General features: G+C 34.4%; 1 protein-coding gene across 1 annotated transcript in view; it reads left to right on the top strand.

Moving 5' to 3' along the window:
• Positions 1-13,727, top strand: part of LOC143250741 (protein lin-28 homolog) — a 35,989-nt gene extending 22,262 nt beyond the window's left edge. The window contains exons 3-4 of the mRNA XM_076501690.1: positions 4,287-4,459; positions 7,335-13,727. Of these exons, the coding sequence (XP_076357805.1) occupies positions 4,287-4,459; positions 7,335-7,503 (342 nt within the window). The 3' untranslated portion in view covers positions 7,504-13,727. The remainder of the gene's footprint in view (positions 1-4,286; positions 4,460-7,334) is intronic.
• The last annotated feature ends 447 nt before the right edge of the window (positions 13,728-14,174 follow it).

The following is a 14,174-nucleotide window of genomic DNA, read 5'->3' as shown; positions in this document are numbered from 1 at the left end:
AATACTATAAATGAAAAATGAGAAGCAAAAACATGAATTTAAACTGATGTTTTATCACATCATGTTGAAAACAAATTTTCATGGAGTTTTCAACCTTCTCTAATTGTATGTTTTTCTGCATGTGCATGTGACTTGTGCTTAATAAGCGAGCGCCTCGTTAAACATATGCTCAAAAGGAAATTCGTATCAACAGCATTCAAGGGGTTGTGTTTTATTAGAAGTTTACTTCAGATATAGAAGAGCTAATACTGAATAATGACCATGCCATTACAGTAGACAAACATTTCGTCTCCGTCTCTATTCGGCCCGACATGGCCATTTGGTTAGGGCGCTTGACTCTTAATCTGAGGGTTGCGGATTCGAATCCCCGTCACACCAAACATACCCTTTCAACTGTGGGAGCCTTATAATGTCACCGTCAATCCCACTATTCGTTGGTAAAAGAGTAGCCCAAGAGTTGACGGTGGGTGATGATGAATAGCAGCTGCCTTCCCTCTAGTCCTACACGCTTAAATTAGGAACGGCGCAGATAGCCCTCGTGTAGCTTTGCGCAGAATTAAAAAACAAATCGTCTCTATTCTAAAAATGGATACACAAAAAGAAAAAGGTTATAAGAACGTCGCTTGTGTAATAATGTGCACGTGCGTTTATGATAACGTTTCATCCTGTTTCTCTTATCACATAAAGGAAAGTCCCCTGCTAGTAGAGTGGTAAGTCTACTACGGATTTACAACGCTAAACTCAGAGGTTCAATTCCTCTCGAGAGTCCTATGTGGCTTTGCTATAAGAAAACACACATAAAGGAAAATTAATATTAAATTTAACGCAGATACATGTCAACATTTATAATACTACAAAAAACTTCACGAGGGACAAGAAACTTATTTCAATACGGTAATGTTCTGTTGAATTTTAAATAATATAAGTGTACAAACATATTCATAAATAGTGTGAAAGGAAGCCAACCCAACTTAATGGATTTCTTAGGAAATATGAAGAAGAAACTTATAGAGTCAATTTTGTTCGAATAGCTTGTTTCTTAGGAATATTTGTTTTTTCTTCTGCATACCATTCATTGATCCTACAGTATTAAGTGTAATTACGGGTAGTATCATAGAGTTTAAGAGGTTGAGATGCATGAGTTGTTGAGCAGCAAGTTGCTAGTGTTGACAGATTTTGCCAGTGTTGTAAGAAAAGCCAATATTTACTTAGGACCGTATGGCTTCAAAATAACACGTAACAAGAAGAACAAGAGGTTTTGATAAGTAAAGAGAACTGTGTGACACGAGTCGTTTACTGATGCAAACCAGACACCACCACGATATAATTAATTATAAATCTGCTACTTTTTCAGCTTTGATTTATTTTTTAAAAAAATTGAATCTCTCTGTCACAACTATTACATTACTTTAGAGGGGAAGGAGACATTTAAATCGTATACACGAAGTCTTCATTACCGCAAAGAATGTATTAATTTATATCATCAAACTTTCTCCCACCATAAATATTGCGTGCGTCTAGGTGGCGCTATCATTTACTTGTCTTCTGCGTTTAGTGTTAGATCAGTATGCAACCCACTCGAACAAAAATGTTGAATGTTAAGTTATGTCATCTTGCATTCAAATCGGTCTCTTATACACTTGCCAGTGCAGGTTGGTGTTCTGGTGGACAAGCTGATAACATGTATTTATATACTTTGTATCATTGCTCCTGTTATAACGTATTCAGAATTAGCACACGCAAAATGTTAATAACGTTTGACTAGACTTCACAAATAGTTAAAAAAATGGGTTTTGACTGAACATCCATGTCACAGTGAGCAGTGCCTTTCAAAATATTACTACAATATCGTGAGCCCACGTAATATTGTGGTCTGTCTTGATATACATTACAATATTGTGAGCCCACGTAATATTGTGGTCTGTCTTGATATACATTACAATATTGTGAGCACATATAATATTTTGTCCTATTTTGATCTACATTAGAATAACATAAGCCCATGTAATATTGAGGCTTGATCCCTTGTAGATTGAGGCCTGCCTTGATCTACATTACAATATCGTGAATCCATGTAATATAGTGACCTATCTTGATTCCCATTATAATATCATGAGCACATGTAATATTGTGGTCTGTCTTGATCTACATTACAATATTATGAGCTCATGTGATATTGTGGTCTGTCTTGATCTATATTGCAACATTATGAGCCCATGTAATATTGTGGTCTGTTTTGATCTGTATTACAACATTATGAGCCCATGTAACGTTGCGGCCTGTCTTGATCTACATTACAGTACCATGAGTCCATGTAATATTGGGGTTTGTCTTGTGATCTGTATTCCTATCAGCTCCAATATTAATTCTTGTTCAGTGAAACTGAAGTGCTTCTCCCACCCACTAGCTCCGTCCTCATAGTTTCCTCGACGAAGAAACTGCCGCTTCCTTTGTCAGCTTTCTACAGTGTGCTATACACGTGACTATCCTCTGTGCACGAAATTTTTGTTTTACGTCATAAAACCCTTTAAAATTTCATATTTCGGAGAAGGAGGTTTCGCTATTCCTCATATCTAGCTACAATCTGATGCAATGAACGTTACCGAAACTCTTATTAAAAATTATTAGCCTAACAGGTTCGACATGCGCGCGTGTGTGTGTGTACATATAATTCTTTCACGGGCTCTTATTGAAGTATATTTACATTCAAATACATGGGGACGATATATAAAGCGTATATGTAAGCTAGCTCCTCTCAACATGTTAGTCGATTCTAAAGAAGCTCTGTTCATTCTTATTGTGTACATGTCATTACCATCTGTCTTTGTGTTTTTCACATTAATGGATCAGTTGTAGCGTATTTATCTGTTAAGTATGCTTTCCTAAACCATTTAATCTACAATGTGTTTAATATTCCAAATGTTATCAATTTATTAACATTTGTGGTGGCTTCAAACATTCTGGGTTCTAACCGTTTTTCTGTCTCAAAATGGCTCCCTCTATTTATTACCGAATTGAAAGCGTATAGAGAAAAAAACCTTCAAGCGTAGCTTCACTTGTCAAGCTCTGTCAACAACGCAAGAAGGTTTCCATTTGTAGTTGCTATGGAAACTGGAAATTCGCCTTTAAAGGTGGAGTTCGCAGTGTGCTCCTCCTCCGCTCATAAATCTCGCGCCTTAATTCTGCAGCACGTAGGAATTGTGGGATCGATAGCTTAGTGACGGCAACTGCTACACAAATCGACTGAACAAACGTTCTTTGTTGGATTTAACTGCTAATTCATATTTGTATTTATTCCGTAATCTACTTACTCTTTCATAAAATACATTTTGTCCTTAAATGCCAGCGTATAAAAAATTATATGGAAAAACACTCCAATTTAAAGGGGGTAGAAAAATGTTTATAAACGTTCTTTATGACCAGATTATAATTTCTGAATGATTAAAACAAGTTATTGGAACTTCATGGAACAAGTTTCTAATCGTAGGTTATTGTATATGCTGAAACCGCACAACTCTTAGTGAATACGTGAGAACATCCTTGCTGTAAAAGCTTATTCCTCTTGTAAAATACAATAAATATTACAGAATCCTCTCATGATTTAACGCAAACACTTTGTACAGTGAAGAGCTTGTCTGTACAGTCATATAACATAAGATATATGGTGCCATCCTGGAATGGAAACATACGAATAGGTCGTTCTAGTTTATAGTTCAAGTGATTTGTGAATTTCTTAAGTGTTTGCGACATCTAGTGTGATAATTATCTAATTTGCCAGTCAAAAGTTAGCTAATTAAGGTCACGGCTATAGAAAAAAAAAGTGCTGTAGAATAGTGAGTCTAATAATTGTCTTTATTACTGTTATAAACTTTTATAAACAGTTATAAAAGTTGGAATTTTGCTATTTGTTTTATGTATTCTTCTACACGGTGGATTATCAAACTAATGTTATTAAAACGTGCCAAACTACGTGAGTAATGAAGGACGTTATACTAATATAATGGTAAGTTTGAAACAACGACTTATAAACATTATGGAGTGATTTATTTTTAGGTAACATGTTACACATTTCTGTATTCTTCATACCAATGTTCTGTTGAAACATGTTACATCCAAATATATGCCACTTTATTAAGCTTATAAAAACTCATTATTATTACTTAGACATACGGATTTGTTTAATAAACATTACGATAAGAAGAGTAGAAAATTTAATTCATATTTTTAACTCTGCGAAACGTTTAGACTAAATTTCCGTCTCAAATATTTTTTTCTCATTTCCCTAGTCGGTGATTCAAATGCCTGGGTTTCGAAGCCTAGGGGACGGAGAGGAGGTGGAATTTGAGTGTAAGGTGTCGGAGAAAGGCTTGGAGGCGACTATTGTGACGGGTCCAAGTGGAGAAGACTGCAGAGGGTCACACCGCCGACCCATGTCAAAGAAACGTTTCAGAAAGATTAGGTAGAGTACGGTATAGTGACATGTTTCGACAGAAATTTGATCTGTCAAAACGTGTAGTATGTTCCCCAAAGTAGCATTACTTTATTATGCTTATAAATCGTTGTTCGTCAATTTATTGTCATATTACTATAATGTGCTCCCATATGCAAGGCTTACTTCTGATCTTCGTTAAATGATTACAACACTAAAAAGAACCAAGAAGTGCTCTATCAAAACACGATAGATTACTATATTCCTAGCTTCATTAAGTGGTTCACAACACTAAACAGACCCAAGAAGTGTTCTATCAAAACACGGTAGATTACTATATTCTTAGCTTCGTTAAGTGGTTCACAATACTAAACAGAACCAAGAAGTGCTCTATCAAAACACGGTAGATTACTATATTCCTAGCTTCATTAAGTGGTTCACAACACTAAACACACCTAAGAAGTGTTCTATCAAAACACGATAGATTACTATATTCTTAGCTTCATTAAGTGGTTCACAACACTAAACAGAACCAAGAAGTTCTCTATCAAAACACGATAGATTACTATATTCCAAGCTTCATTAAGTGGTTCACAACACTAAACAGAACCAAGAAGTTCTCTATCAAAACACGATAGATTACTATATTCCAAGCTTCATTAAGTGGTTCACAACACTAAACAGAACCAAGAAGTTCTCTATCAAAACACGATAGATTACTATATTCCTATCTTCATTAAGTGGTTCACAACACTAAACAGAACCAAGAAGTCTCTATCAAAACACGATAGATTACTATATTCCAAGCTTCATTAAGTGGTTCACAACACTAAACAGAACCAAGAAGTTCTCTATCAAAACACGATAGATTACTATATTCCAAGCTTCATTAAATGGTTCACAACACTAAACAGAACCAAGAAGTTCTCTATCAAAACGCGATAGATTACTATATTCCTATCTTCATTAAATGGTTCACAACACTAAACAGAACCAAGAAGTTCTCTATCAAAACACGATAGATTACTATATTCCAAGCTTCATTAAGTGGTTCACAACACTAAACAGAACCAAGAAGTGCTCTATCAAAACACGATAGATTACTATATTCCTATCTTCATTAAATGGTTCACAACACTAAACAGATCCATTAAGTGCTCTATCAAAACACGATAGATTACTATATTCCTATCTTCATTAAGTGGTTCACAACACTAAACAGAACCATTAAGTTACATTTGATGACGGGGAACCCACTTTTCATAAAATAAAAGTTTATAGAGTGCTTGAATGGGTAACAGGAAATTTTTTTAAGTGCGTAACGTTTCGACAAGATTATATCATGAATGGTACTATATCAGTGATAAGCGCCAAATCAGCATTACCAGTATATTTTGCGAAATAATATGAAAAATCTGTATGAAAATGAACAAAAAAATTGTTTGTTAATCATCTTTGAGTTTCTTCTGATAAAATGATAAATGGGTTTGTTATTATAATCACATTTTTTGTATAACAGTTGACTGTTTAGACATCAAAAAACGTTGTCTAAGTGATATATTTTCTATATTAGAGTCGTTTTGTTTGTTTTAGCATAAAAATTACATAATGTGCTATTTACGCTGTACACACTGCGAGATCGAACTAACAATTTTAGCGTTATAAGTCGAAGAAACCAAACTATTAGGGGAACAGGTTACGAGCTAAAAGTTTATCAAACAGAATTGTCGTGCAGAAGTTCAATTTTCTAGATTTCTAAATTATTTTTTATATCGTCTATGAGGCCATCGCGTGTGGCATTTTGAGTAATGTATCAACCGTGAATGAACAGTTTCTGAAACGTGTTTTGAAATTAAATTCTAGTTGGTTATTTTCTAACCTTTCCGTGTGATAATATTAAATAATTTAATTTTGTAATTAGTTAAAACCTTAACTGTCTTATCTGCTGCTTCCTGCGGATAAAAAGAAATTTGACACGTAATTATAACATGTCCTGTGAGAGATTCATGTTGATACGTAATTATAACATGACCTGTAAGAGATGCATGTTGATACGTAATTATAACATGTCCTGTGAGAGATTCATGTTGATACGTAATTATAACATGTCCTGTAAGAGATGCATGTTGATACGTAATTATAACATGTCCTGTAAGAGATGCATGTTGATACGTAATTGTAACATGTCCTGTAAGAGATGCATGTTGATGCGTAATTATAACATGTCCTGTAATAGATGCATGTTGATGCGTAATTATAACGTGTTCTGTAAGAGATGCATATTGATACGTAATTATAACATGTCCAGTAAGAGATACACGCTGATGCGTAATTATAACAAGTCCTGTAAGAGATGCATGTTGATGCGTAGTTATACCATATACTGTAACAGATTCATGTTGACTCTAACCTTCTGACCTCGTATATTTAACTGTTTCAATCATTAAGCTTGTCATACCTTTGTCAAAACAGATTTAATCGTATAATTTACTTTCTCGAGGTTGTACATTACTTTTCAGCTAAAAACGCTTTTGCACTTACTTTCAAGTTGTACTTGAGTTCGACGGTGGATCAAGGTTAAGTCTGTAGAATACAACTTCATACTTATTCACGTGCTATTTGCTCAAGCAGCAGCTAGAAACAGGCAGTCATTTCAGTTCCCCATTATTCACACACATTCAAAGGGGAACATGGCAAATACATGTAAATTGATGTTTTAACGAAGCAACGATCTCTTCAATTTGATATAATTAAATAAACACGGCCGTAAAGCGTATTTTTCAATGCTTATATATTTATGAAAATATATGAATATGTGTGCGTGTGTGTGGATTATTCCCTGCTTATTTTGAACTATTCCATTTTGTTAAGTGTCTACGTTGTTAATGCATGTTTTTAACACTAGGTGCTACAATTGTGGAGAGTTAGCCAATCATGTTGCAGCGAAATGCACTCTTGGACCTCAACCTAAGAAATGTCACCACTGCAAGTCCGAGGAGCACCTGATTGCCGATTGTCCTTTTCGTGATGAAATACGGAAACCTAAACCCGAGAGACAAGAAACGCCAGAATAGGCGTTTGGAATGCAAACACTTTATCGGTAAAAGCTCCTGTTACCGAGAATAATAAGACGTTGGACCAAGGTCAGAAGAACAGACTGGAATCTTCGTAGACACAGTTGCTAGTGGTAGTGTATTTAGGCCAATGTTTATAGAGACAACTTGCCACAGGAAAAAGTGATCCTCTTTTCAGATTGGTGTGTAGTTCCTAATGCCCTTTTGGGGTTGAGACCTATTTCCTCTCCCCTAGTCCACTTCAGTCCGCCCAGCCGCCCCTTTGCTGACCATGTGTCAGTCTAACATCACAACCCTAAAATAAAAATAAAATGCCTTCTTTGAAGACTGTAGGGACAATCTCTTTCTGTGACAACTGTCGTGATGTGATATTTAATACTGTTCGAATATACGAAGTACAGAGAATATCTGCACAGAAACATTGGTCTAACAGTACGCCAGCTTTTAATACAAACTTTTAATACAAACCTCATCTAGGGTTAACGCTGCTCCTTTCTCAACGCAGTGTGGACATGTTCTTATTTTCATGACTTTTTATATAAGAGTCATGTCTGCCTCTAAATTATATTTTAATACACGTGAATGTTGTTTTCATAGGAGATAATGTTTTGTGATAGCTTTTCTTACTTTACTGAAGGTTAGTATTAATTTCATTATGTCTAATACTTGGGAAACCTACTATCTTACTGGCTTGTTTCCATCTATGTACAAGAGTAACAAAACTTAGTGGGGTAATACAAACTAGTTCAACATATTTTAGCCACGTGAACTATGTTTATATATATATAATCCTGCTAATTAATTTCCCTCTTCCGTGTATAATGTTTGTAATGTCCTTTACTCAGAGGCCCGACATGGCCAGGTGTTTAAGGCACTCGCAATATGAGGGTTGCGGGTTAGAATCTCTGTCACACCAAACATGATCGCCCTTTCAATCCCGCTGTTCATTGGTAAAAGAGTAGCCCAAAAGTTGACGGTGGGTGGTGATGACTAGTTAGTTGCCTTTCTTCTAGTCTTACACTGGCAAATTAGAGACGGCTAGCGTAGATAGCCCTCGTGCAGCTTTGCGCGAAATTCAAAACAAACAAACCTTTACCCAGAAAATTAAGTTATACTAACATTGTTACTTAAAGAACCGATAACATTTACGTCCGTGATACGTTATTCCGTATTATTCTACAAAAATACCTACACCGTAGTCTTTTTATTATTAGCAAAATTGTTCACCTTTTTTTACATGAAGAACGTCTTATGTAGTGTTCTGATATTTACATTAACGCAGTTTACTTGACGTAGAAAGGGGGATAGCAAGATTTTGAAATGAAGAGAATTTTTTTTTAAATTTTATTTTCTATCTTTAAACATCTTTCTCGGAAAACAAAGATACCATCTTCCCCTCGGCGACTGCACTGACTTGTATTGAGTAAAGGGAATTACAAACACCAAACACATCAACTGCCATTCACGACTCTGAGGGGTCTGGGTTTGTTCTTTACTTTGTCCTTGTTCACGGTTGCTGATGAGAGATGAAATTCTCTGAAACCGGTCTTAATCATTGACACACGGTAGGAATGAGAACAGATTATACTTCAAGTTTCCTTCTCCCCAGAGTGCGCTGTTTGGATGAGATAAAAAGAAATCAAAACGCTTTAAAGTTAAGCTATGTAAGAAATCAAAAAAGATTTATTCCACTCGTTTAACCTAATCTAGATATATATATATATAACCTATCTTATTCTCTGTTTTCCAAAAGTGCTTCAGAAATGCGTCTCTAAAGAGAGCAGTATAACAATAAGGTAAAGGTTGTTCCGTAATCTTTATATATTGTTATTAATGGTAGTTAAGTAATCTAAATTGTTGTTGAGGATATGAGGCTAAACTTTGCCTCCAGCTCTTAATCTAACGACCCTGAAGCTACTTTAAAAAAATGTATCTAGGGCAACTTCTTGACGCTAGGGTATCTTTGATTGTATTTATCGGACGGGCATTTAAAAATACTTGACGGCTACTTTAAAATATTTTGTTGCCGCGTTGTTTTTATAGTATACTAAAACTGTACGCTAGCACAACTTCTCTGACCTTTTATTACCCTGAGACGAGCACAGCTGCGTTTCGGTCAAATTATTCTAACTCTGAAGCTTTAGCTGATTCCGTATGTAAACCTATCACGCATATTGAAATACCTTAAGTCAGGCAGGACACGTAAGGCCGTGCGAGATGCGGTCAAGCGAGGCTGTCTGGTTGCAGCAGCGGCTGCACGTTTTTCACCATGACAACGGCCATCAGTAGACGAAGTTTCACTGAACAAAGTATCGAAGTATATTTTTAAGACTTCGTCATATTCTCCTTCATTAGTCAGTTATTAGTAACCCCGTGTGGTCAAATGTCAAAAGTGACCAGAAACGAAAACAAAATCCGTTAAACTAAATAAAAAGTAGTAAGTTCAGCCATAAGAAATAACCTTACCAGGATAAATAAAAAAAACAGTCAGCTACATTAACCTTAAGTTGTTTCTACAGCATTTATTTTTATGTTAAAGCCGATTCCATTATAAAATTAGTAGTTATACATCTGATAAATTAGTAGTTATACATCTGATAAATTCAGACTTAGTTCACACATCGATTATCATAAAAATAATTTTTCCTTCAAAACTTCGAACACGACGACTTGAAAGAATTTAAGTAATGAATAATATTAATGTGCGTCCAGAGAAAGCTACCCATTTTATATCAAAACTAAACTTCAACCTAGTAATAAGTATAGTTAATTATGTATACTTTACTTACAAATATTATAATCCATCGCTTTCCCAGTTGGATACCCTCGCTGTTAACGTTCTTTTTAGTCGCAAACTCAAAATTATCTCGCGAAGTTTAGCGATTTTAAGACATTTGGGCTAGTACTAAGATTAGGCTTACAACTCGGTTTTCACTGCATCAAAAGCACTAATTTTCGCCCCTAAGTGAAACACTAAACGATATAGTTAACTGTTGTTTGGACAGTTTGAAAGATCGTATCAGTCGAAAACTACTATCGCTCCGTAATTTATATGAAACATTTGAATGATTTATTATATTTGTTCTGTGTTAGAAGTTTACAACAAATTCCCGCTTTTATAGGGTAATAAATGTATTTCAGAAATAATTCGTTCAGTATTTCTTTATTATAACATTACAAAATAAAACGTTTCACCTTCTTCCCTTCTCCCGGTCTCCAGTTGACAAGGGTTAATGACTAATGACTCTAAACTCTGGTGGTAGGAGGCATACAAGTGAAAAAGAGGTCAGGACAAACGAAGTTATTCTCCCCTGCCTTGGACTTATTGCCGCCCATATCACCCTAAACTTTTACGTGGGAGAAGGTAGAACCTATTTCGAATTTCTAGATTTCATCTGCCTGCGGATATCAAGGTAGTGACAACAAGTTGTTTGAATAGCGTTTTATTATAATTATTAGATACTTAAGAAAGGTTTTTATCCTCAACTATTTAGACAATGATTTTTAATTGAGGAACATTGGCTTAAGTCTAATCACCTATTAAAGTAATTACTGTAACAGTAATCAAATAATCTGTAACTATTAATGATCAAAATAGTGTAGCCAAATATGGTTACGTACTCGTATTAATCCCAGTGGCGAATTTAAGGTTGTTTGGGCCCAGGGGCTAATAATTTTTGTGGGCCCTAAATCTCATGTAATTTTACAAGAATAAGATTATCAATGGGCCCCCGTTGAGACCATGGGCCCTGGAGATGATTCACTGATTGATTCGGTGATCCTAAGGGAAATTAAGAAATCGTAACCAATAAATAACATAGTGGCCTTAAACGTTCTACTTAGTTTACCTACGCGTTTAAAGCGACCCGCACATTTCAGCCTAAAATACACAATTGTTTTGCTTTAGGTGAGCAATTTCCTTCCAGTTATTTTTCTCGAATATTGAGTAATGTATGTTCGACATGTGTAGTAATATAAGCTATTGTTGTTGTCAAACAGTTGTATTCCAGCTTTCAATGAGAAAAGCTGATTTAACTGAAATCAAAGAACTTACTTGGAGTTCTGAGAAACACACCATCCATATTCTGGATCCGATCCTTTGTGAATTGGATCTTTTTTGGCCCTTGACTTGATGTCGGTATACATGAGAGAAAGGAAAGAATATTTTTGTTTAAAAGCGAAGTTTCTGTTCGTTCATTGCTAAAGTTCCTATTTTAGACCATGATACATTTAAAGGCTTAAGATAAGATTTCCATTGTCTGTACAACTTCGTGTAGACTTGTTATGTTTCAAGGAACAAACTTCTACTCTAACCTCCAAACCAACTATACATATCAGATTTGTATTTCATCTCTAAGGGAAACAACATGTTTAGATCTGAAGCCAAGACTTAAGGTTTGTACTTAGAAGTGATTTGGAAAATCAAAATAATAAATTAATGTGTGATTAAAATAGAATTTTCTTCTCAAGCAACATGCTGCCTAAAAGGTATGCAAGTGCACTGGTTAAGACCTAAACCTTAAAAACTATAGCATAATCGTTACATGTGTATTTGTGTAGCCAGCGTTCGTAAGATTAGTGACTTGTCTTTTCCATAACGAAGCATTTTTTTCCGTTCTAAGTTATGACAGGTAATTACATGTGATTAAAAGACTGTATGTCAATATCAAATAGGGAAAAGTTTTCTCGCATTTTGTTTTATTCATTTCCTTTAAATGACAGGAGAAAGTTAATGTTGTAGTTGTTGAAAGGTTGAATAAATTATGTAAAATAGCGTAAACTTTGTTTAATGGTTTTAGGATTATAAAACTGAATTAAGATACGAATAACAGAAAAATAGAGAGAATTCTTGTCGGTGATAAATAAAAAAATAGTGAAAGATTTATCATGGTGTGGCATCAGAATTTAAACAAGAAAATGGTAAGTGATTTATGATAGTGTGTGTGTGGCTCAGTAATGATTTTAAACAAAGTACTGAGTAAATAATTTATTATGAAGAGATAATCAGTATTCGAAAACGTTAAGTAAATGATTTATGGTGTAGTTTGTCAATTAAGATATTAGCGAGAAACATTAAGTATAGTTTGTCAGTTAAGATATTAGCGAGAAACATTAAGTATAGTTTGTCAATTAAGATATTAACGAGAAACATTAAGTATAGTTTGTCAATTAAGATATTAGCGAGAAACATTAAGGATTCAACAATGTATGTCTATCAGTAATTATAATTTTAACCAACAAAGATATTTACTAAATCGTTTATTATGATGTGTATTTGTGATTTAAAGAAAAAAATGTTAAGTAAAAGATGACAAATGGATACCGGTATCTTTAATCACCCTTAGAAATAATATGTTAAATAAATAACGGGTATTAATATAAATTAAAGTAATATTAATAAAACAAGATAATGTCAAAAATACTCTGAAGCTGGTAATGTTTGATCCTAACAAATACTGAACGAATGATAGAAAATCATATAAGTATTAATTATTTTTTCAGTAGAGAAACGGACTAAAGTGTGGGGAATGGTTAGAGTTCTATATAATAGCAATTTGTGTGACAGATGAAAGTCAGTCGTGTCGACATGGCAGTTTTCGAAAATTAAAGCTTAGTAAATGATATTTGTAATGGTTCTGAGTCCTCATAATTTAGTGATGTCTTGCAATATGAACATCCATAACGTTAGAAGATGAGTTGAAATTATGGATAATAGGGTTAAAATAGGTTCCTATTTACTTAGAAGTATGAGGATCTATAACTGTTATAATTACAGATAATAAGTTTAGTATCGTTAAGGACACTAACTGGTTTAAGATATTATATACTTCTGAAACGGAGATAAACTTCTTTGTAACTTGAAATGTTAAGAAATTACAATAAAAGAGTCGATACAAACACCACACTCTAATGGTGATAGTTTCAATGAGAGGACTGGGTATTGATTATGTTGGAGGCTGTTCACTATATAAATGTAGGCTAAATTACTTTGTGAGGACTGTTGTATGTTTTTGAGTGTGAATTATGCTTCCATGTGTTTGCGGCTTTGTTGGTGGTATTCCAATCACAGGCCTGTTTTATAACGGCACGAACCTTTGAAGCCATTTTAAGAAATGACTTTTAATAGAATTTGCTGAACATTCCGTGCGACAACTCAGAATGTGTTTTATGTTGTTTCTTATTTTGTAATTATTGAATAAAAATATTGTGTATTTTGACTAGCATTTTAATGGATCTGTGATTGCACTTTTAAAAACACCATGTCTTTAAGTTACATGGTTAGTTTAGAACTTGTGAATGTACTTTAACATAATGTTATGTTATAAGCGTTCAATTGGACGGTTAGCAGTTCACAGTAAAATACAACATTATACTACTTTTGCTACTTGTGGTAACTCGAAAAACCGATTTAATTATATCTTTTTTTTTTCTCCAACTTTTAAACTTGGTTATAACTCAAAAAACGCGCTATTCCATTTACCGTGATAAGTACGATTCACAATAATTTTGTACAGTTCTTTAGCTTCAGGTCACGGCCACATCTTTGTACAGTGTTTATTAGGTTTAACGAAACTAAATCTACAACAGTCTCAATCAGACTAGCATTAATAACGCTAATGTATTTAAAATCTGCCACTACACAACTGACGAATTAGGGTAACACGTAACCG

The sequence above is a fragment of the Tachypleus tridentatus genome, chromosome 5, assembly GCF_004210375.1.
Source record: "Tachypleus tridentatus isolate NWPU-2018 chromosome 5, ASM421037v1, whole genome shotgun sequence".
In the NCBI taxonomy this organism is placed as follows: Eukaryota; Metazoa; Arthropoda; class Merostomata; order Xiphosura; family Limulidae; genus Tachypleus; species Tachypleus tridentatus.
The sequence above is the reverse complement of the archived record's forward strand: the minus strand, read 5'-3'. Positions and strand labels throughout refer to the sequence as shown.